Source organism: Podarcis cretensis, assembly GCF_951804945.1.
Source record: "Podarcis cretensis genome assembly, chromosome: 7".
Classification (NCBI taxonomy): domain Eukaryota; kingdom Metazoa; phylum Chordata; class Lepidosauria; order Squamata; family Lacertidae; genus Podarcis; species Podarcis cretensis.
The window spans coordinates 57,626,553-57,650,437 of NC_137176.1; the positions used below are offsets into that span (position 1 = coordinate 57,626,553).

At 40.2% G+C, this 23,885-nt stretch overlaps 1 protein-coding gene and 1 long non-coding RNA gene across 3 annotated transcripts; one reads left to right on the forward strand and one right to left on the reverse strand.

The window, feature by feature from the left end:
* The first annotated feature begins 17 nt into the window (after positions 1-17).
* Positions 18-23,060, forward strand: YTHDF3 (YTH N6-methyladenosine RNA binding protein F3). Of its 2 annotated transcripts, XM_079984610.1 has the most exons (6): positions 18-381; positions 2,127-2,151; positions 3,852-3,936; positions 9,862-9,947; positions 13,244-14,827; positions 21,919-23,060. In XM_079984610.1, exons 5-6 carry the CDS (start codon positions 13,262-13,264, stop codon positions 21,940-21,942), a joined length of 1,590 nt encoding a protein of 529 aa, XP_079840736.1. In that variant the 5' UTR covers positions 18-381; positions 2,127-2,151; positions 3,852-3,936; positions 9,862-9,947; positions 13,244-13,261; the 3' UTR covers positions 21,943-23,060. The 2 variants fall into 2 exon arrangements, with proteins under 2 accessions (XP_079840736.1, XP_079840737.1); XM_079984611.1 differs by lacking the exon at positions 3,852-3,936 and having other exon boundaries at positions 229-381.
* Positions 14,835-20,390, reverse strand: LOC307220679. The gene is made up of 3 exons (XR_013841031.1): positions 17,849-20,390; positions 15,599-17,451; positions 14,835-15,542 (listed from the first exon to the last, which is right to left on the reverse strand). It is a non-coding gene; the product is annotated as an uncharacterized lncRNA (long non-coding RNA).
* Positions 23,061-23,885: the final 825 nt, after the last annotated feature.

Below are 23,885 nucleotides of genomic sequence, written 5' to 3' on the forward strand. Positions count from 1 at the left end.
TCGGAACCACGTGATAGGAGTCGGGGACGGAAAGGGAAAAGTCGGCTGCAATGTCGTCAGTGGTAGAGGGAGGGGGGAGAGCGGAAGGTCAGGGCGCCGCGGAGCGGAAGTAGGATCCGGAGCGCGTCCGCCATTGTGGGAAAGCGGAGCCCGGAGCAGGGGAGGGAAGCCGAGCTGTGTCCAGCTGGTTGCTTTCGGAGGCGCCGAGCAGACTAGAAGTGCCCGGGCTGCGGAGACAGTCAGGCGGCGGCGGGGAGAGCGGCGGAAAAGGCGGCGGCGGCGGGGAATTGAGGAAGAGCGGGAGGAGGAGGAGGCCCAAGCGGAGCGGGGTGAGGGGATTGCGGCTCCCCGTGAAGAATGTCAGCCACCAGCGTCGACCAGGTACGGTCTCCGCCCGGCCTGGCCTGGCCGGGAGGATGGCTCGGCCTCCCCTTCCTCACCCCGTTCCGCCCTCCTTCCTCTGGGCATAGCGGGGATCCGCGCCCGCTACATCCGAGGCCGTGCGGCTCCTCCCCTGTTCCCAGGCCCGCCCCCTCCGCAGGCCTGGAGGCCGCTCGGCCTGGGGCCTCTCCGCGGAGGCCGTGAGGCGAACCCGTTGCTTCTCTTCACGAGCAGGCCTTTGCCTCTCCGGGGGCGCCTTCGCTTTCCGCGCCAGCTTCGCCCTCTGCCCGCTTTCCTGGGCCGCCTTCGGTTTTCCCTCGCAAGTGGACTTGGAGGGATCCTTACGGCCACCGTTAAACCTCCTTCGTAGTGCAGCTGCCTCTCGTATCTCGTTCTTGCGGTTATATGTTTCTTTGCGTTTCATTTATTGATGGCATGTCTATATGCGTGTTTCCGTATCTGCTTATTTTGTTTTCATGCAGCTATTCCATGTACTGTACACTTTTTTCTTTCTTTCACACTTTTCTGATCTCCTTATCCCCCCTCCCAATTCCTTCACTAATTCTCCCCATGGTTGTTTTTCTAGTCTTGATCCTCTCGGTCTCACCCTTCTGGGTCCCCCCCCCCCCCCCGTGTAAACATTATTTTTGCAGCTGAGAGCAGATAATGGAGGTCTCTGGTGAACGTTAACTTGGGAGATAAATCTTGCAAACCAGAATCCATGTCTGCACAAGTTTCATTTTTAAACCTGGAATGTCACTTTTGAAAATACTTGCTTTTAGTATTGGCTCTTCAGCTAGTACAGGTTTTTCTTCATTCTGTCAGGATTGAGTAATTTGCAAAAGTCATTGCAGGGTCAGAGTCATAAAGTCTATGTGAAAACAGAGGGAAACAGGAATTGTTTGTAATGGGAGCTTTATTTGGGGGCAGGGAAATGCACTTAATGAAGTAAAAATATTTTAACATGGTTTGTAATAAATAGCATAGTCTGCAATATGGCTAGCTGATGTAACAGTTCTGATTTTATTCAGCATCGAAGTGTAGCATTCTTAAGGTACAGGACTAGGGGCATGCAACAGTACAGGCAACACCCCATTTGTGTGGGGGTTGCGTTCCAGGTCATTACACATTTGTGTGAAATCAGAAACTAATTGAAAAAGTCTACAAACACCCATTCTACCCATTATTGACATTTCAATGACATCTTTATAACGTTTCCGGGTTCGGCACGTGTGCACGATCATGCACATATCAGTTGCGCCTAAAATGAGAGTGGCCTGTACCTCACCAGAACATGCTATTCGGTCCTTGTTGCATATTTTTTTTTGCATTTTACAGGCACCTTTTTATAACTGATTTGATAATAGCAATACATGCATAGTTTTAAGCAGGCATAGTGCAGTGAAGAGTTTAGCTTCTACAAAATCGTCTGATTATACTTTTTATAGTGCCACACATAAATATTGGATGACTGTTCCATTTTGTTTCTGAATGGTAAACTGTAGTTAGGTATCTTAATGTGTACAGTAATATTGGGAGTCTACCAGTAATCCCAATAAACAGAATTTAGAATGCATCAGGCTTGCAGCACTTAAGTCATAGTTCTTTCTTTTTAATAAAATGGCTTGTATTTTACCATCTTGGGGTATCTTAAAATCACCAAAATTATTTGATCTTTGTGATAACTTTAATGTTCGGTTCCTCTAATTTTTGTTTGTTTGTTTTTCTTGTTTTATCACTAACAGAGACCTAAAGGACAGGGAAATAAAGGTAAGTTGATTCTTCTGTGTTAGGTTCACTGACATGAATAGAGTAATTCAATGATTTCTCTGTAGTAGACAGTTAAGTGTAGCAGATGCATTCAATTGACAGTTTATACTGGAGTAGTAGTAGTAGTAGTACAGTGGTGCCTTGCAAGACGAAAAACTCGCTAGACGAAAGAGTTTTCCGTTTTTTGAGTTGTTCCGCAAGATGAATTTCCCTATGGGCTTGCTTCGCAAGACAAAACGTCTTGCGAGTTCTTGCAAGTTTGTTTCCTTTTTCTTAAAGCCGCTAAGCCGTTAATAGCCGCTAAGCCGCTAATAGCCGTGCTTCGCAAGACAAAAACCGCAAGAAGAAGAGACTTGCGGAATGGATTAATTTCGTCTTGCGAGGCACCACTGTAGTAGTCATGAGACTGCACCAGACAGTGAATCATTTTTTTCACTTATAAAGTGGACTTTCCCAACATTTTTGTGTGTTACATCATTCTTAATATATTGATTCTGCAACAGCTTCCATTTGCATTTCAGGACTTCTCCTGTGTTGTCCCCATATTTCTGAGGAACCCTCAGAACAGATTGGTGGTGGGGGGAGCAGGGGAATTCCTCTTCTGCTCATGCAATTATTTAGCGGAATACCTCCCATTATATAGAATAATTCAGGTACCAGTCTATTCCCACTTATGTTGAACTCAGTGGGACATCTGAGTAGTCATGTGTAGACAGAATTGTGCTGTCAGAATGCTTTATACTCAGCCAAGAGTATAGAGTCATATATGAATCATACTCTGAGTAGTACGACCTATAAAAATCAGCTAAAAATTAAACCGGAAAGCAAAATGTAAAGCCATTAAAATTCCAATAAAAGCAGATAAGCAACAGTACACTTTATGAGCTTATGCAAAGACCATAAAACAAGAAGACAGTTAAATACCTGCCAGAACAAAAAGGTAGTGAAAAACCATTGAAAATGTTTCTGTATATGAAGGGTTAATAATTGTGCTTATGTGCATGGTATTGTAGGAATGGTTCTTCATTTAGCCTAGTAGCAAGTGTGCTAAACTGATGATGAGTGGTGAGCATATGTGCATGAGAATTTTGAGTCCTTAAACTGTGAGACATACTGGCAAATGAAACAAAAAGTGAATGTAGCATGTCATTTATCTCTGCATACAGGATAGCATCATGGTATGCTTTAATCTTTAGTGTATTCTTTATCCCAAGCTTTTGGCAGCTCATTAAAAAATTGAACATCTGCATATAGCTGTACTGCTAAAATATATACATGGGAGAGTTAAGGACTCCATTTTGTTAGAAGTGAGAGATAAAGTTTGCTAAACATTATATGGTCATAGGCAGTTACCTAGTCATAGCTTAACAAAGGGTGAAATTGTTTGGTGTGCATATATTGAGAACTGTTCAGTTATTGAACTCCTAAAATTTTAGCTGTTTCACATGTGCACTTTACATCACATCTTTAGTGCACTTAATATTCTGTAGAGTAAAGACAAGCAAAGAAGTGAACTTCCCGATGGATAGGTTCACTTGCCAACATCGTATGAATGAATTTCCAATTGCAAAAGGGAATTCCCCTTTAAATCCCCCAGATGTGATCCAAATCTGCTTTGTCAATCAATGTAAAGTTTTTTTGTTTCCATTATATCCCGTTAATATCAACAAGAGAAGCTAGATTGAATCTTGTCTCGGCAGGAAAGATCTCTAACCACCAGTTCAGCTACTCCCCTACTCTGGTTCTCTTCTCCCCCCATCCTGTGCTTGAAGGCTTGTATTTTAGGTATGCATATTTACTTAGAATCAACTCCTGTTTGGTTTAGTGGTCTTTAGTATTAATGACTTTTGTATGCTGATCCATAACAGAGTTCTCAGGACTTATTGTAAAGATAAAAACAACTTAAATACAGAATAAGCCATAACATCAAAAGCATAATAAATACAAGAAAACAAAACTCACCACAACGCCAAAGTTAAAAGCATTGATTTTAAAAGAGGCCCAGATTACACAAGTTATTTAAAAGGCCTGATCTTTACCCTGGGACTTAAGTAGCCTTAGTAGGCTATTCTATAACTGGAGTGCCCATAATTGAGATGCCTGTCCTGATTGTTATTCACCTTATTTCTTTTGTTGGGGTTTCTCAGGGCAACATGTCAGCCGCCAGCATCCAAAAAAAAAAAAAAAAAAAAAAGATCCCATGGTTTAGGCACATATAGATGAAAAGAGCCTTGTGCAAAAGATTAAGCACTTACACTTGTGCGTTGTCATAGCCATACTATTCCTAAGGTATCTCCAGTAGCTGTTTTCCCCTGCTTTTTTTTTACTTCTTCAGCGAATGAGAATTCATAATCTTACTAAGGAACATATTGAAAGTCTGTGTAATACAGCAGCTAGAGCATTGGACTTAAACGTCTGAAACTGTGGTTGAAATCCCTTCTGATCTATGAAGCTCACTGGCACTGTGTATCAGCCTAACTTACCTCCAAGGGTTGTGGTAACGGCAAAATATCACTAAGCTTCATACAGCAAAATAAGGTGCAAATATTTTTTATAAACTGACAAATTTATTATTCCCATTTGAGTATGCATAGAATTGCAGTCTTAGCTGTACATATGTCACTGAATAAGACATTGATTTGCTGGTAGTGACACCTTGGGTTTAGTGGTGTATTCCCCGTTCCAAAGAAGAGACATGAAACATAAAACTGTACTTGAAATACACCTTTAGTAACTGTAGAGATAGCATGTGCTTTCCTGTAAATCAAATGATTTGATTATTAAGATTCAACTTGCAATTCAATAATTCATTTAGAGGAGGACACAAATTTATTTTGCAGCATAAATACATACAGAACTTCACTATACTGGCTGATAACTATTTCTGAGTTCATAATTCCTTTTAAAGCACATTTTACTATTTGAGGAGAATTGCTAGTATGTGACTCCCTCTTTTCCAATACAGGGTTGGTCTCCTTTCAAACATGCTATCACTTTAGTCACAGGAGAAATGGCTGTCTTTTCTCTGATGAGATACTGGAGAAGGTTTTGGGTTTTTCTGCATCTGTTTATTTAGATATTTAAATACCACCCGTTAGGCGGGCAACTCAATGCAGCAATACCATAAAATTTAATACAAAGAAAATGAAAATAATCAGACAATAAACATTCTTAAAATTCCATAGCTGCTGGAATCCGTATCCACCAAAAGCTATATAAAACAAAAAAAGGGAGGGGGGAATTGCACCACTATTGGCACATTTCTTATTTTGAGGTGGGGGGGGTGTATTCCAGAGTGTGGACTCTGTCACAGAGAAGGCCCTTGTCCCGGTTAATGCTATCTGCAGGCTGTGGCACAATCAGAAGGGCCTCTGCAGATGTTCTTACTGGCAGGGCATGCTTGTCTAGAGGAAAGTGTTCTCTCAGATAACCTGGTTCCAAATTGTTTAATAACAAATCCCGAAACACGGCTTGATAGCAAATTGGCAGTCAGTGCAGTTCCTTTAACGGTGGAGTTGCAGTCTCATGGCCAGTAACTTAGCAACTACATTTTGTGCTAACTGCAGCTTCCAGACCAGTTTTGAGGGTAGACCCACAGAAAGCACATTACCGTAATTGACTCTATTCCAATGCATGGGTCACTGTAGCCAGGCTGTCCCTGGCCAGGATTAGCTACAACTGGAGTAATGACTGAACCTGGTAAAAGGTAGTCCCTGAGGCTGTAGTCACCTGGCACTCCAGTAACAACTACAGGTACAGGAGCACCCAATACAGAACAGATAAACTGCCTACATTCTGGATTTGGAAACTAGTCACCTACAGGAACTCCATCTTGATACAATTCAGCTTCATTGACTCTTATCCAGCCCATTGCTGTGCCCAGGGCTGCAGAGCCCCAATTTAACAAAAGTAAAGGCCCTTCTTTCTCCCTCACCACATTTCTCTTGCTTCTGCAATCAGATTTGGAATGTATTGTACTAATGAACTAAAATGCCACATTTCCTTATTTTGCATATATTTGGGGATATAATCAGTGTTTTCAAAATGTTTAAATCATTGCAACAGGAATTGTGGGGGTGGGGCACATCATCTGCTGTGAATGTGGATTTCTGGCTTGCTGGCTTACTGTCTTCTCTGTTCACTTCCTTCTTGAGGTATTCTATAACTTTGTCTGCTTCATGTGAAAGCGCCACTTTCAAAAACACAAACAAAAAGAAATGCTCAGAGAATCTAGTAGCATTAAGGGAATGTTTTGGGCATGGACAAAAGTTTCACCTTTTCTAATGAACACAGAAGTGAATGAGGAAAGAACGTGGAGTTTAGATTAGACCACAACCTACTCCCAGTATAAAACAACTGGCAGTGATCCACCCATTGTCATTCGGGGGGGGGGGGAGGCCAAAGTTTTCCCCCCAAAATGTTTAAATCATTGCAACAGGAAATGTGGGGGTGGGGCACATCATCTGCTGTGAATGTGGATTTCTGGCTTGCTGGCTTACTGTCTTCTTTTTTTTTTTTTGTAACATTGAATAGGGTTTCAAAAGTGGTAGACTTTTGGCACTGTTTTTTTCAGAGGATCTGATGAAGCTACTTCATCTTTCCTTATTGGAGAAGAATGATGGAGATGCAGGAAAGAATGGACTCTAAAAAGATAAATTGATGGAAATTTGTTCGTGGCAGGAAAGGTTTTAGATGTGGAATAGCTCCTGTTGCTTTTAGATGTGACTATCTCATCCACAGGAAGTGGTGTTTTGCTGTTGTCTAGTTTGGGTCTTTTATGGTTCTCCAGAGTTTTCTCTACAGTTAAGTGAAATAGCTGTCTAAAAAGTGCAAACAGGAATTCTTGCACCAAGAAGAACACTTGGGCAGCTCGGTTAGAAGTATGGCTGAACATATTAGCTATCAGGGTGTTGATGCTGCAGAAATGGTATGCAGCTTCATAGCTGTGTGGGTGGTTTTTAATTAAGTTAGTGATCCAAAGTTTTGGACACTAGTTTTCAGCTGCAGTCTTCAGTTTCAGACCACCTATGTTCTTCATACACAAATATGAATAACAACGTAACTAGCTAAAGTATAAATTTTATTAGGTGCATTGACTCCTTGAAAAATCTGTGTGAAATGCATGGGGCAGGTGGTTGTTTTTCTTCTAAGCAAAATTAAAAACGCCACAAAGCTCTGAAAACACAGTGAATACAAATTACATTTCGCAAGTTACTTTGCATATGATGTGAAGGACCTGAAGGTAAGGGGTTTTTTAATGCTAGGAAATCCTGATGATCTTTAAGTGTCCTTGTCATGCCCCACCCCCAAAAATTATTGCACAGTTTTCCACCCTGTGTGTGTGCAGGGCATAATTTCCCCCCAGAAAAAAGCTTTAAGCTGCCATATTCTTACTAATATATATGCATATGTAGTACTTTGGACCTTATGATTGGTTGGATGAGCTACACAATACAGCTGGACTTTGTGTCTGCAATGTGAAATTGGAAACCTAAGTTCTCATGAGTCCATCTTAGTTACTTAGAGGGCAGAATTTATGTTGTAAATGCTCAGAACATCTCTGGGTCTTGTTTACTGTCAAGAAGCACAAAACCTGCTTTTATTGTGACTGCTTATGTGGCAGGTTTACTGCAGTGCACTTGTAGAAGTCCTGGGTTGTCAGCTCACATGTAAAAAAAGTGTTACCATTGCTCTTTGCAAATACATTCTTTGTATTTGGTATTAGGAATTGCTCTGTGGGGTGGGGTGAGAACCCTATTGCTGGCAAGGTAAACAAAACTAGATTCATGTTACATTATTGGAAAAGTAGGTCATGCCAAGGCAAAGTTCTAGCTTGTGTGTGCATGTCTGCCTTGAAAGCTGTGCTTGTGCTCTAATTCTGTTGCAGAGAATAGTAGGAACATACAAACAGGAGGATATATGTGTGTGTGTGTTTGTGAATGATTAATCTGTAGAGCTAGTTTGTATTGCTTTTCCATTTTATTTGCTTGAATTTAACTAGAACTGGCTTACTAAAAATGTTTGACTGCATTTTTGCTATTTTCAGGTAGAAAACCTTTGTATCACATACTCTGCATAGAGCTCTATTAATAAAGGTGTCTGCAAATTTCATTTTTGAAGTCAACAATTGCTTCAAATATACTATATTGTTTCTAGCTATGTTAGAAGTGATATTTCAACAGCCAAGCACTTTTTAGACTATTCCATTCTTAACTATGGAGAGTTGGTTTCCCTGCTTTCTGTAGGTTTCCCATCTGTTGAGGTGTTGAATTTACAATGTTCCCTTAGGATGGCAGGAGAAATGGTTTAGTGTCCAAATATTTTATATTGGAAAAATATGCCAGCTAAGTATACCTGCAGAAGTTGGTATGTGAAAGTGTATAGTTGAAGTTATTTGAACAGAGCAGTTAAATCTAATATTTATGCTTGCATATGAATCCATAAAACTTCAACTTCAGTTTTAATACATATAACTAGACAAAAAGTCCACTCCTATGAATTACCTTGTTTCTGTTGAGAGTAGGACTGGGTTATCAATATTGCAGTATATCACCAGCTAAACATCTTGATATATTGCAACATCTGAAATAAGGATGGAACTACACAGAGGCAAACAGGACAATGTCCTGGCATCTGCTACTACTTAAGGGTCTAAAACTAATAAATGAGGATATTATCAATCACTTCATGGTCACTTTCAGCAGCAGGCAAGCCAAAATCCACCCAAACAAGACTCTTGGTTTTGGGATTGGCTACCAAATCGTGGCGTTCAGGACAATCCAAAGTATGGTGATGAGTCATAGTGATAATAAATAATCTGGGACTATCCGTTTTAGTCCCTTAAGTACTAGCAGTTGCCAGGACATTGTCCTGTTCGCCTCTGTATAGTTCCTTCCTTATTTCAGAAATTGTGGTAGATTGCAATGCTTAGCTGGTGATATTGTGAGGCTTAGCTGCTGATAACATTGCAGTGTTTAGCTGGTGAGTTATCACAATGTTTAGCTGTTGAGTTACCACGATGTTGAAAACCAGATATCGCCTAGTCCTTACACACATTGTAATTTGTGATATATTGCCAGCTCAAATATTATGAAACAATTATCACGATGTGAACTTCAAACCAGTTTGGGACGATATATCACCCAACCCTAGTTGAGAGGCTTCATATAGTGGTAATCTAATCTTAATATTTTCTTTCACTACACTCAAGATCATCTAGCCAGCAGGTACATTTTTTAACATTTTATTTTATGCCATATTTTCAAAGTCACCCGTTTGATGTTCTTCTAATTCAATAGGGCCGAATACGTCCTACTACAAGTTGGTCTTGGGTTAACTTCATTGATAATTTAAATAATAATATTCAATTACTTTGACACATCAAAGGTCTCCAGGTGACTTACAGAATGTAAAAGTACAAAGCACACCATAAAATCAGAAAGGAGCAATGCATTACCAAAAGTTATACAGCAACCCAATAACAGAGCAACAAAAATTCAAGCACCAAAAACACCTTCAACAGACAGCAAAGTCGGATGGCATCCATAGGCTGCTATTGGTTTTTTGAATTCTAGGATGCTTGTAGTGTGTTGTTGCTTCCTAAAGAAATATTCTGGTTTTTGAAACATTTTTTTTCCATCATGTGTTTTTAATAACTAAAACGTTAGGTATAGGATTTCTAGAAGATGTCTAATTTCAGTTATGTTTCAGTTTCAGTGCAAAACGGTTCGATTCATCAAAAGGATGCAGTAAATGATGATGATTTTGAGCCATATCTAAGTAGTCAGACAAATCAGGTGAGTATTTACAAGAATGCACCTTTTCTTGTAAGCTAGTGAATATAGTTTTTAGTTGGTTATTCCTTTATAATAAGCAAGTAACACAAAACAGTTTTAATGGTTTTATAACAGACCATTGTAAGTTTTCATAGTATTTGTAAATCTCTTAAACAGTGCTAAATGGATTTGTACGAGTTAGGTTCCAAGTGAGCGAAGTTACTTTAAGCACAGGGATCCACTTAAGCTTAATTAAATCTATCTTAAATTAAGCATACCTGTTGTGTGTGCACAGAACTGGTTGCAAAATCATTGCTCAGCAGATGGCACAATTCTGAGTTTTAATGTCCCAAGCAAGAGACACAACATGTTTTAGAGCTGTAAATTCCACATTTTGTATTAAACCCAAATTAAAGAATGAGAACCATACTGGATCAGGCACAAGACACACTTTGTCTAATGGCCTGTTCTCACAGTGATCAGCCAGATGCCTGTGGGAAGTCCACAAGCCACACATGAGCATGACACCACTTGCCCACCTATGATTACCAGCAAATGGTATTTCAGACACTTGCTATCTCAAACAGTGAGGTAGAATGTTGCTCTCATGGCTAGTAACCTGATCCTCCATGAGTTTGTCTAATTCAGGCACCCCCAACCTTCGGCCCTCCAGATGTTTTAGACTACAATTCCCATCATCCCTGACCACTGGTCCTGTTAACTTGGGAATTTTGGGAGTTGTAGGCCAAAACATCTGGAGGGCCGCAGGTTGGGGATGCTTGGTCTAATCCTCTTTTAAAACAATCCAGTTTGACGGACATAGTTACATATTGTGGAAATGAATTCTTTATTTTAACTACGTGCTGTGAGAAGTACTTTCTCTTGTGTATCCTGAAACTTTAAATAGTAAGCTTCATTGGATATGAGAGAGAAGGCCTTCTCTTTACTCAACTTTCTCCATTGAGTGCATAATCTTGCACACATCTGTTATGTCCGCCAACTCTCCCTTTTTGTCAGGTATCTTAAGAGTTACTGTTTTCCTCCTAACTGAACTGTGTGCAAACTATAACTGAAAAGGGTTAATGCTGAAATAAAGTGATTTTTCAAGACCCAGGGTGGTAGGGGGTAGGCCCTAAATGACTGCATCTGTTTGCATAGGACTTTTCTGCATAGAAAAGGCTGATTTATTTAAAATATTTGAAAATTGACCTTCAACAGCATTTCCAGGATGACAAGATAGAATACAGTACACAAATCTCATGCCCTACTCCTGTAGCAGCCTTCCTGCTACATCCCATCCCATTTCCTTCAGCAGTTGGGATTGGATGGAGAAGGAGTTAATAGTCCAGTCATTTTTCTTATGATTCAGCCTTTGGTTAGCTTTTGATTTTCTGCTCCCTTTCTGAATTCTTACATGAGTTTCAAGTCCAACAAGGATTCTTCCATTTCAGGGAATTTTTGATTGCAGAAGATGCATGTTGAGAGGCTTTGGGGCAAGGTATTTGGAAAGAAAGTGGTATTTCTATCATTTTGTATGTGTGTACTGTGATGGGAGAAACAGTTTATATCCTTATGCCCAACCTTCTATACAGTTGATGGTGGTTTTGTATGCCTAAATTTGCATGGTGAGTAAGAAATGCAAAGAATATGTGGTGCTTTTTATTGGGCCAGTTCCTTTTGGTGTCAAATGGCCTTGCAGCCAGTCAGTTGCTAGGCAAGAACATACATTAATTACTTGATCCAGCACTCAAACAACCTTTTGAAAAACAGACACTTGTAGATGAGTGAGCTGATAAAACCTTTTGGGTTTGATCCATTCTTGAATTCGAGTTCTGCTCTGTAGTGGGAAGTCACTTTGCTGATTTCTCCTTCCCTCTGCCTTTCCCTGAAAAGCTGTTTTGGAGGTTTGGCTGATTCTCTAGAAAAGTGTAGCAGTTCCAGGGGCAAAAATCACATCTCTCCCTCCACTGGAAAGCTTCTGCTGGGTACTGGTTGCTTTTGCAAATGGAAGGATCCAGCTACGCCAAGGGTGGCATAGTTTATGCAAACTTTGGAGTTTAATATTCTTTATGTATACATAGAGCAGATAATTGCATTTTCTATTCTTTGTTATTGGGAAAATAATAGTGGCAAGACTCAAAATGCCAAACACAGAACACTCAAATATTAATTCAAGATTGAACAATCAGAGCAAGCTAAGTGAATTAGGAATTGGATCTGACCAAATAAATCAGCATTTTTTTTTTACCTTTCTTGCAAATGCTAGTCATGGGTGGCACATGGGCAGCCCAAAAGGAACCCTCACACTTATAAAAACTTCCTTGTTTGCTCATCTAGAGGTGTTCTTTTATTTTTTACAACAAATGTAGCTAACCATTACCTTTCAAAACAAAATAAAAAAATTCCTTCCAGTAGCACCTTAAAGACCAACTAAGTTAGTTCTTGGTATGAGCTTTCATGTGCATGCACACTTCTTCAGTATCTGAAGAAGTGTGCATGCACACGAAAGCTCATACTAAGAACTAACTTAGTTGGTCTTTAAGGTGCTACTGGAAGGAATTTTTTTATTTTGTTTTGACTATGGCAGACCAACACGGCTACCTATCTGTAACATTACCTTTCAGATGTTATTGGACTATCATCTCTGACCATTGGTCATGCTGTCTTTGACTGGTGGGAACTGGGAGTCCAAAATCATATTGAGGGCCTCAGGTTAGCTACCCCTGGTTTCAAGTGAGCTAGGTGACAGGGTTTATCAGTACTTGAAGTTCCTTTTCACTGTGCAGGGTGAACTTATTTACAGCTTGGCAAGGAACATGATGAGTTGTTAAATATATACACTGAACCTTATCTGTACACCAGAGGCAGGTTTCTCAGGGGAATGTTGGTACACATACATGTTGGGGTAATGGTCATGGTCAGTACTGAATCTTTGATCAGCTGTTCAGCATAGGAGAGAGGCCTAGAAATAGGACAGGAATTTGCTTATAGGAATAAAAGAAATAAAATGACATCCTGATAAAAAACAGGAAAAGCACTCCTGATTGGAGATGGAAGAGAATTTTTAATTGCTCTAAGCACTTTTAATTGTGTTATATTAATTAAAACGGTGTAGGCTGTAATTACTTTGGTTTTGTATGTGAGATTAAAGATAACAAAGGTATCTCTTTTAGATCTTTTTGCTTGAATTTTTTTTTTCTGTTTAAAATTCTAACTGTGTTGGAAATTTGCTTCAGATGTCCATAAATGCATATTTATAGGCAAAGAATGTAGATGTAGCAATAGAATGATTCTTACACTGATATGTTTTCCTGCAGAATAATAGCTATCCACCAATGTCAGACCCATACATGCCTAGTTATTATGCTCCATCCATTGGATTTCCGTACTCTCTGGGTGAAGCGGCATGGTCCACAGCAGGAGATCCTCCAATGCCATACTTGACAACTTACGGACAGATGAGCAATGGTGAACACCACTACATCCCTGATGGTGTCTTTAGTCAACCTGGGGCTTTAGGAAACACCCCTCCATTCCTTGGTCAGCATGGATTTAATTTTTTCCCTGGGAATGCAGATTTCTCAACATGGGGGACAAGTGGATCTCAGGGACAATCGACTCAAAGCTCTGCTTACAGCAGCAGCTATGGCTACCCACCTAGCTCTCTTGGTAGAGCAATAGCCGATGGACAGGCTGGATTTGGCAATGATACATTGAACAAGGTGCCTGGTATTAGCAGCATTGAGCAAGGCATGACTGGACTGAAAATTGGCGGTGATATGACAGTCGCTGTGACGAAAACAGTTGGTTCCGCTCTGAGTAGTACAGGTATGACAAGCATTGCAGCAAATAGTGTGCCTGCGGTTAGCAGTTCAGCACCTAAACCAACCTCATGGGCTGCCATTGCTAGGAAGCCTGCTAAGCCTCAGCCAAAACTTAAGCCTAAAGGTAATGTGGGAATTGGGGGCCCTGCGGTACCACCTCCCCCTATAAAACACAACATGAATATTGGAACTTGGGATGACAAAGGGTCTGTGGTAAAAGCTCCCCCAACCCAACCAGTACTGCCTCCTCAGACTATAATGCAGCAGCCTCAGCCATTAATTCAGCCTCCTCCAATGGTGCAAAGCCAACTGCCTCAGCAGCAGCCTCCGCCTCAGCCGCCACAAGGACCTCAGCAACAGGCTCCGCCTCATCAGCTGCAGCAGCAGCAGCTGCAAAATCGCTGGGTGGCTCCTCGCAATAGGGGTGTAGGCTTCAATCAGAGCAATGGAGCTGGCAATGAAAACTATGGTATAGGTGTTATACCAGTTAGCTCTTCACCTTCTGGTGTAGAAGTGCACCCAGTATTGGAGAAACTAAAGGCCATAAATAACTATAATCCCAAAGACTTTGATTGGAATCTGAAGAACGGTCGTGTGTTTATAATCAAAAGCTATTCGGAGGATGATATACACCGCTCCATTAAGTATTCTATCTGGTGTAGTACTGAGCATGGTAATAAGCGCTTGGATGCTGCCTACCGTTCACTGAATGGAAAAGGCCCACTCTATTTACTTTTCAGTGTGAATGGCAGTGGACACTTCTGCGGAGTAGCTGAGATGAAGTCTGTGGTGGACTACAATGCATATGCTGGAGTCTGGTCTCAGGATAAGTGGAAGGGGAAGTTTGATGTTAAGTGGATCTTTGTTAAAGACGTTCCTAACAACCAGCTGCGGCACATTCGCTTGGAAAATAATGACAACAAACCCGTTACCAACTCGAGGGACACTCAAGAAGTACCCCTAGAAAAAGCCAAGCAAGTGCTTAAAATAATTGCTACTTTCAAGCATACCACCTCAATCTTTGATGACTTTGCACATTATGAAAAGCGTCAAGAGGAGGAGGAAGCCATGCGTAGGGTAAGAATCTAATGTTATAATAAACTTTTTTCATGCTTTTTGGAGTTTGGGTTTTTTTTAAAGACAGATCAGCTTGGTTTTTTAATATGTAAAACAAAAAGTAATTAGAAATGGGTTTAGATGGTAAAGGCCAAGGCATGTAATGTACTCAGCAACACTTTCTTGCAAGCACATTTGCAAATACAATTTTCTGTTCTTCATAGCATTTTACTTCTGCATTAAAGCCTTCAGCTAAGTAACTAAACTTCGTTGGCAGTAGATGGAAAAAATATGTATTTTAATGGTTTCAGTAGCAAATGGTACTTGTTCCTTAAATCATTTTGTTGCCTGTTTTGTTTTGTGACATTTAAACAAAAAATATGTATATGGAAGTTGTGATGTCCACATGCTTCAGCTGTTGTAATAGTGCAATTTTTTTAGATGCATAGAAAAAGCCACATAACACAGAAATTGAGAGCTTGTTAGGAATTTAGACTGCTGACTTACGCCCATTTACTTGGTGGTAAGCCCCATTGAACTCAGTAGGACTTGCTTCTCATAGAGATGCATAGGAAAGAAAAAGAAAATGTCAACATGAGTTTAAATGTGTTTTGACCCTTTGTAGTTACTTTTTTGTGAAACATTTCTTATCAAATGTGCCTGGCAGGACAAATAGAAAGGGCTGTATTCAGGCAACGTGTTTCTCCTGATGGAAGGCACTTTGATGCAGTGGAACCTTTGTATTCAGGCAATGTGTTTCTCCTGATGGAAGGCACTTTGATGCAGTGGAACCTTCCAGGGGTCAAGGCAAAATTGTGTTTTTCCTGGCCCCTCTGCAGCCCTCCAGCCTGCTTTGCAAGGTTGAAGAACCCTTTAGAACAGCTTCAGTCCTTGAAGGCTCTGCTGGATCAAAGAGCCTTTCATATGTAAAGGGGCATCATTTGGCTACAACCCAAACAACATTTACGCAGAATTAAATTAACCCAACCCAGGGCTGATTCTTATGATGACCTAGTTATCTTAGGGGAGAATAAAGAGTTGGGAAGAGACTTGAAATTTCTTCCTTCTTATGTGGGATATGCCAGGTGTTGATTGTGGATTGTTCTACATGCAAAACAGGCACTTGCCATCAACCTGTGGACCCCACTTTATTCCATAGGTACTTACTGCTGTAAGCAATATGCCAATCCAAGGTATCTTGTCCCATACCAAATGTTATTTATGAAGACCTGAGTGTTTTTGTAATTTACAATAAAAATTAAACACACAGACTCTTTGGGGCAGTACAAAAGGAAAAAATGGATGAAGAAAGAAGACGAAAATAAACAAATTCAGGTATCACTCCTTACATAAGAGCTTTCCAAACTTTTCATGTTGGTGACACACTTTTTAGACATGCATCATTTTACAACACAGTAATTCAGTTTTACTCTTGTTAGCTACATACCCTGCTAGCTGCTGATGGAGTCAACTTGCTGGAAAAGGCTGTGTACAGTGTATGAACTTGTAAGCTCCTGTACTGTTCAAATGGAAGGAGGAATTATTGTAAATAAATAGTAGGTGGATTCTCCTTTAAGAGCAGGAGAAATATCCTGTGTCCCCATTCCAGGTCTCCTCTGTGCACCACAGAAAGCTTCCATAGGAAGCTGGTGAGAAGGATTCTATGTCATTGTTTATAGGATCGGAGCAGCTTGGAGAAGAAGAAAAAATAGTGTTACAAGTAGTTAACTAGGGATTAACTAGGAGTTCTGTAGAAGGCTTAAAATAAACTTCCTTGTAATCAAGGAATTCAGTGGCAGAGGAGATGTTGGGCAGAATCTGTTCAGTTCATAATCAAAAGTGGGTTTGAGAATTCTGATTCAGGTGTGGCTACATAGTAGCCAGCCATTGCTAAATTCACATTGAATGGCATTGGTTAACAAAGCAAATGGGACACTAAGTCTGGTCCTCAGCTGAAGTTGTGACAGAACCTTGAACAGAAGAAAAGGCTGAAGAATAAAAAGTCTCTGACCCAAGTTGTCATTTCTTTTGTGCTTCTCATGGTTGATTTTTCTTTTTGGGATCTACAGAATGGAACTGAATAAACAGTTTGTTTTAAGCCCAGGTAGTTTTGCAGTGTTTGAAGAGAAGAAAAAATTATACCTGCATATGAAGAGTCCAGCCACGCTCCATAAATAAGCAGGATTCCTTGGGTAGTCTAGTAATGATGCTGCATACAAAATGGCAACTTAAATGTTTATACTAATTGGTTCTTCTGTTAACAAATTTTCTGTAATGGTTCTTTACTTTGACTTTCATTTCAGGTGGTTGTGTTTGCTTTGTTTTTCATACAGTCCTTGTTATTAAGATAATTACACTTGCTATTAGAGATGCATATACAGGCTAGTTCCAGTGTTCTATTTACAAGATGGCTTTTGGAATTATTCTTGTGGTTGTAGACACCTGAAATCAGATGGGGTACATCATCAACCAAGTTGCTAAGATTATGGCCTATTGTCCTCATGTAAATAGCACATTTTACAAATAGGTTGATCTGCTGGGTTTCTGTTTTAAAGGGTGTAACTGGATTGATGGAACAGTACAGAAATTCTAGTGCTACTAATTGTGTTTCTATCAAACCTGTGCCTATCTTTATATTGCACTGGCTTACAGTGGTGCCAGTGGTGCTTACAGTGGTACACTGGGACACAGGTGGCGCTGTGGGTTAAAGCCTCAGCACCTAGGACTTGCCGATCGAAAGGTCGGCGGTTCGAATCCCTGCGGCGGGGTGCGCTCCCGCTGCTCGGTCCCAGCGCCTGCCAACCTAGCAGTTCGAAAGCACCTCCGGGTGCAAGTAGATAAATAGGGACCGCTTACCAACGGGAAGGTAAACGGCGTTTCCGTGTGCGGCTCTGGCTCGCCAGAGCAGCGATGTCACGCTGGCCACGTGACCCGGAAGTGTCTCCGGACAGCGCTGGCCCCTGGCCTCTTGAGTGAGATGGGCGCACAACCCCAGAGTCTGTCAAGACTGGCCCGTATGGGCAGGGGTACCTTTACCTTTACCTTACAGTGGTGCCTAATATGTTGGGTTCCATGGGCATGTTGGGAATTTTGAATATATTATAGTGCTGTCATAAAATGGCTGTCATGGGGTTGTCCCCCTTCACAAAATGACTTGCATGCTGGGTGGAGCCAGACACAAAGTACTCATTTCACATTAAACCAATCAAGATACCAAAGCTTGCACATGCAGCCCCAGAGAGAGAGAGAGAAACAGAGAAACAGAGAAACAGAGAAACAGAGTCCCAGAGGGTGAGGTAGGAAAGCACACAGTTCAGGAACCAGTAGAGGAGGGGAGAGGATCATGTGCAGAGTCTGAGAGAGGCAGAAACAGAAATTTGCTTTGTTATATCTTCCTTCTTGTCCCCTCAGTCATCTTTTTCTTTGTTTCTAAACATTTGTACAGGATTTTTTCCACTCATGTCTCTCAACTTAATGTTTTGGTGCTGGTCAGCCTGGAAAAGTTCATAGACTTAAGACAGGCCATAGAAAGTGGTAATACTTTTACTACTACTTCTTTTTTCAAGACTGATCACACTCTTTACAGCTTGGAAGGGCAGGCACTGTGTGTCACAGAGACATTTTAAGCACCAAATGGCTCAGTGGGTGCAATCGGAACCAAAACTGTTCTAAAAACCCATTAACTGTTATTGCCAACCTAGCAGTTTGAAGGCACATCAAAAAGTGCAAGGAGATAAATAGGTACTGCTCCGGCGGGAAGGTAAATGGCGTTTCTGTGCACTGCTCTGGTTCGCCAGAAGCGGCTTAGTCATGCTGGCCACATGACCCGGAAGCTATACGCCGGCTCCCTGAGTCAGTAAAGCAAGATGAGCGCCGCAACCCCAGAGTCGGTCACGACTGGACCTAATGGTCAGGGGTCCCTTTACCTTTACCTTTTTATCCATTATGTATGCAGCACATTGTTTTAGTCCTTTGTGTTCTAGGCAGGGCATCAAACTAGTTAAATTTTCTGAATTGATTTAATTTTGGTTCTGCCTGTTAACTCTTGGTTTGATTTCACAAGGAAAAGGCTCAATATTTACAAAATGACACTGATTGGTATCTGCAGTAATCTGATTAAATAGTGAGTTAATCTTAATTCTAGGTGACTATGCCGAAGAAACACCTGTTGTATGTACAGAAAACTTTGAGCAAGGATGAGAAGAAAATTTACTAGATTTTGAAAGAAATATTTGGGAACTTGGAAGTCATGACAGTTGTGAAAGCAGAGCTTAGAAAGATGTCTGCTTAATACACAGATTCAAAAGTCCAATGTTCTTTTGTTTCCAGGTTGATTCCCTATTTTTGTTACAAGTACAATAATATTCTTGCAGGCACTAAATATGTTTACCATGTGATCCATAGTTGTAAGCTAATTTTAAAACTAGCTGCTTGTCTGCTACCCATATTGTTTACCTCAGATTTAAGTGTTTGATGATTTCTCAAGAAAGACTGCTCATAATAAATTCACATGTGTTAGTAAAAGTCCTGAATGTTCCAAACGTTTGTAAGGAAAGAGTTTTGAATAAGAAACATTTTGTGCTGAATTAAACTTCTGTCTGATAGGATTCGTAGATGGTATATGAATTTAAATTTCAGAAGCGAAAAGGCGCAGTACTGGGAACAGTGGGAGAACGAAGGCCTTTACTAGTATGGTTCCAAGAAAAAGTGTATTGATTAGCTTTTGTGAAATTAGGATTTCAAAAGAAAGAGCCCAGTCCACCTTTTATCTTCATTCCTAATTGTTTTTCATCATTTTGCATGGGATTTGAAAACTGGGTTGAAGCATCTGGGCTGAGGAACAGATGAGAGCATAGCACTTGTAGTTATTTGAAGCATGCACTTCTTTAGAACACGATTGTGGATTCTCTTTCAGTCCCACGGCCATATAAGAACTTGCCCAACCTTCTGGGGGCTTCTTAAGAATGGTGGCATGTTAAAACGAAAAACAAACACCCAACCAAAGAAAAAATTGCACATATCTCTTTCCCCTCTCCCTGCATCACAACGCACCTCCAACAGGCACACAGTCAACACACACGCCTTTTCTTACACATCCATAAATTCAGTCACACACTCATACATGCAGCCACATGTACACATGTGGCAGGAACATACACACACAATCTGCATTTTGAGCCCGCTCTAGTACTAGGGTCGGGGTGGCTAGAAAATTATATCTGCCTCTTCATTCAAAGGGATTTTATTTCCCCATCTTAGCACTAAGCACTACAGTATTAATTTCAAAAAATAAATCTTCTGACTGCTCTTTAAGAATAGTAGGTAGCGTTCTGCCCATCTAGTGCTGGAATGGGAGGTGGGGTTAGGAGAAGGCAAAGAGCTTGTCTCCCATCTAAGTTGAGAGATCCCTCTGCTGCCCTTTCCTCTCAAAGAGGTCTTATCTTCAATCTTAACACTGTGGTACTCGGGTGGCGCTGTGGGTTAAACCACAGAGCCTAGGACTTGCTGATCAAAAGGTCGGCGGTTCGAATCCCCGCGATGGGTGAGCTCCCATTGCTCGGTCCCTGGTCCTGCCAAACTAGCAGTTTGAAAGCATGTCAAAGTGCAAGTAGATAAATAGGTACTGCTCTGGCGGGAAGGTAAACGGCGTTTCCATGCGCTGCTCTGGTTCGCCAGAAGTGGCTTAGTCATGCTGGCCACATGACCCGGAAGCTGTACACCAGCTCCCTCGGCCAATAAAGCAAGATGAGCGCCACAACCCCAGAGTCAGCCATGACTGGACCTAATCGCCAGGGGTCCCTTTACCTTTACCTTACTTAGATCAAATAAAAGAGTTGCCTTTAACTCTTCCATGTCTGACATGATATTAGATTTGCCCCCAAATGACCTCATGGATCAAATAGAAAGCCTAAATGTTCTCCACCACTGCTTTACATTAAAAATGTGCATACTTTCATGAACTACAAAGTATTTTTAAAATGTTAAGTAAAATGTCACTAGTGACATGTTGGCTAATATCAGCAACTTTAGGTAGTAGGAGCCTAAAGTTTGCATAATTTTCTAGGGAAACCCTACTTCCAAACAGTTCATGAATTCATATTCTGTAACCATGTTTCATAAAGGGTACATGTTTTCCATCAGTAGCTTTGTCATAACATCACACATACTACCTGGACTCCTTTGATAGTAAAAGGATGTCAGTTGAATTAATAAGGCAGTAGTATATATGAAACATACTGCTCAGCTTACCTTTGGACCAAAGCTAAGAGGGGGATCTTGTCATCTGGGCCGTGCAGGACCTCCATGCCACTGCCTAGGCTTGCACCTGGGGAAGTGATTTTGGTGCTGCTAACACAATGGTTTGACTTATCCCATGGAGGCACACTTTGTTGTCTCTTGAGACAGACAGATGCCAACAATGTATAACCCTTCATATCAGGAATTGCTATTCAAGTCTTCGTGACTTTAGGTAAAATGTTCTAGAAAACAATGTCGGTACTAGATATTTACCATTTGTAAATTATCCCTTGCATAGCTAGTATCTACATGTTACTAAGCTACAAGGGTTCTGAAGTGTCACCGATATCACCAGACACAATGAAACTCAATAAGAGATTATCAATTTATAAGAGGTTTTTTCCTACCCTATAAAGCACTTTGGCATCATCTTCTATCTTTCATTTAAGTTTCTGTGATGAAGTAGAATTGTAAAAATTTGTTGTGTATGACTTGTGTCCAAAAGTGGGATTATGCTAGTGGAAGTGTTCCTTATATTAATTGATCCATCTTACCCAATGACACCCCCTCCCAAGAAAAAAATTCCTCTGGGCTTGGAGACCCTTGGAAACATTTTGGAATATAACGCAGAGGGCTGCAATTAGTGAAAACTAGATGCCTCACCTTGCAGTAGCAGCAAGTGTTTCTGTGGGAATGGGAAGCCACCATTGGTTGGATTATAGAATTGCACATTTAATTCAGCTGATTGCTGCAATATTTCTGTAAAGCTAATGTCATGCTTTTATGAAATATTTATAGTCTCATAGCACTTATACCGAATAAAAGTCTTCTTCTATGACAGAGCTATACTAATTTTCCTTTCTTCTGTTCTGCAGGAGAGGAATAGAAACAAACAATAACTATATGGCGATGGTCCTGCTAGAATTACAACACTAATGATGTGGACTCTGGAAATGCCTAATATGTCTAAGAAGAAGTTATTAAAGCTTTGTTCCTGCTTAAGGTGACATCTTTGAACACTTTAACACAAAATTGACTCTTCTTGTAATGGTTCTCATCAGTGCATCTGCCCTTATACTCTCTCACCAAACACACTTGAGAACTGTAACTTCGTCAAGCACTTTCTGTCCTGAAGCTTTTACCAGTATCTGCTGTCTTTTGTAATTATGCATCCTAGCTAAGGCACAGGAGATGGAACGAATGCAAGGATTCATTAACTCTTTGAATTTGTTAAATACTAACAATTAACCATCATAAGTGGTTCAATGATGTGAGATTCACATTGCTTCAACTTATTTTTCTTTGATGTAGTTTTTTAATTGTCAGTTTTTAGCTATTCAACAGAATTTAAAGCAAAATCATGCCATATTTAGTCCTGGAGTAAAACTCAAGTCTAAATGTTCATGTGAAAATTATTGTAGTAAACTTTTAATATGGCAAAGCAACTTTGAGCTGCAGTTTAGCCAAATGAATTATAACATGAAATTATATTAGAATGACATTTCCCTTGTTTCAAACTGTTTGGTGTAGAGAATATTAATATATGCAGCTTGGTGGGCCGCACCAATTAATGCACATTTCCTTTTTTTTCCTGTAACATGTATACCGAAAAAAGTGCATTTGTCTGAGGAACTGTTTGTTTGCTACCACTCAATCTCAGTTTTGAGTACATGTACCTCAGTCTAAATCAGACTTTTTATGACCTTTATAACTATACTTAAAATCTTTAATTCCTATTTCTGGGTGTTTGCAAGCCTGAAAAGATTGCTATCATGGAAGTGAAAATTTACTCCTCTAGGTGATTCACTAGCTAAATAAACATAATTCTTGTTTTAGCAAGCATATACTCTGTTTCTCAAATTTTGTTTGTTCCCAGCTCTGAATATTATAGTCTGATATTCTTTCAATTCAAAATACTTTGGGAAATAAACGTTTATCCATGGTTTCAGTTTGTATGCTCATGGATGTGTTTACATGTTATCTGTTAGAGCTATATAATAAAAGCCTAGGTACCATATTCACCTGAATATTTTCTATGCTACTTTTTAAACTTTTATTTTAAAATTTCCACTTGCACACCAACATGAATGCTGCCTTGAAAGTGAAGCAACTGTATTGGTTTCATGAAATACTGAAGAGTCTTAAAGGTTTCTTTAAGATCAGTACGAAATCCAGATATGGGGAAGTTGAAAAATAGCTATTGTATTAATGCTTGATGTATCTGTCAAACCCAAATATTTACATCATGTCTGGATTCTTTCACTGGCAGTCTGTTTCTGAAGCAGAACTCTGCTTGATCCCATTATTTTTGGCTGCTCTGTTCTTATTCAAATTGGTTGAATATATGGCAGTTTTGGCACAGTGTGACAGTCATTTTCCCATTAATTTTGGAAACATCATTGGGTGATGACCATCCAAGCCATACCCTTGAAATTAGTGGACTTCAGGTACTGAAGTCATGAATTTCAGTAGCTCTGCTCTGAGTATATAACATTGGTCATCATCCCCTTGTGTTATTTAACTAAAGGTTCCTCTATATACTTGGATGGAATTTCTTTGAATTCTGTGCAACTTCCTTCCAAATAATAACATTTGGTTATTAAAACACCTACAAAAAATTGCTTCATTGTGATTAGTATGAGGATGAAAGGCTAGCCTACTTCAAAAGAAAGCCATAATTGTTCATATCCTCATATTTCAGAAGATGCTGTGTTATTAGAATTTGTGTGTGATCACTATGGAGAACATGATTAATTCAAACATACAGTGCCAAGTGCAGTGCTATCATGTGGACCGTGTGTTAACTGAGGTAAGTGGTTTGAAGAGTGGTTCTCTTTGTGGT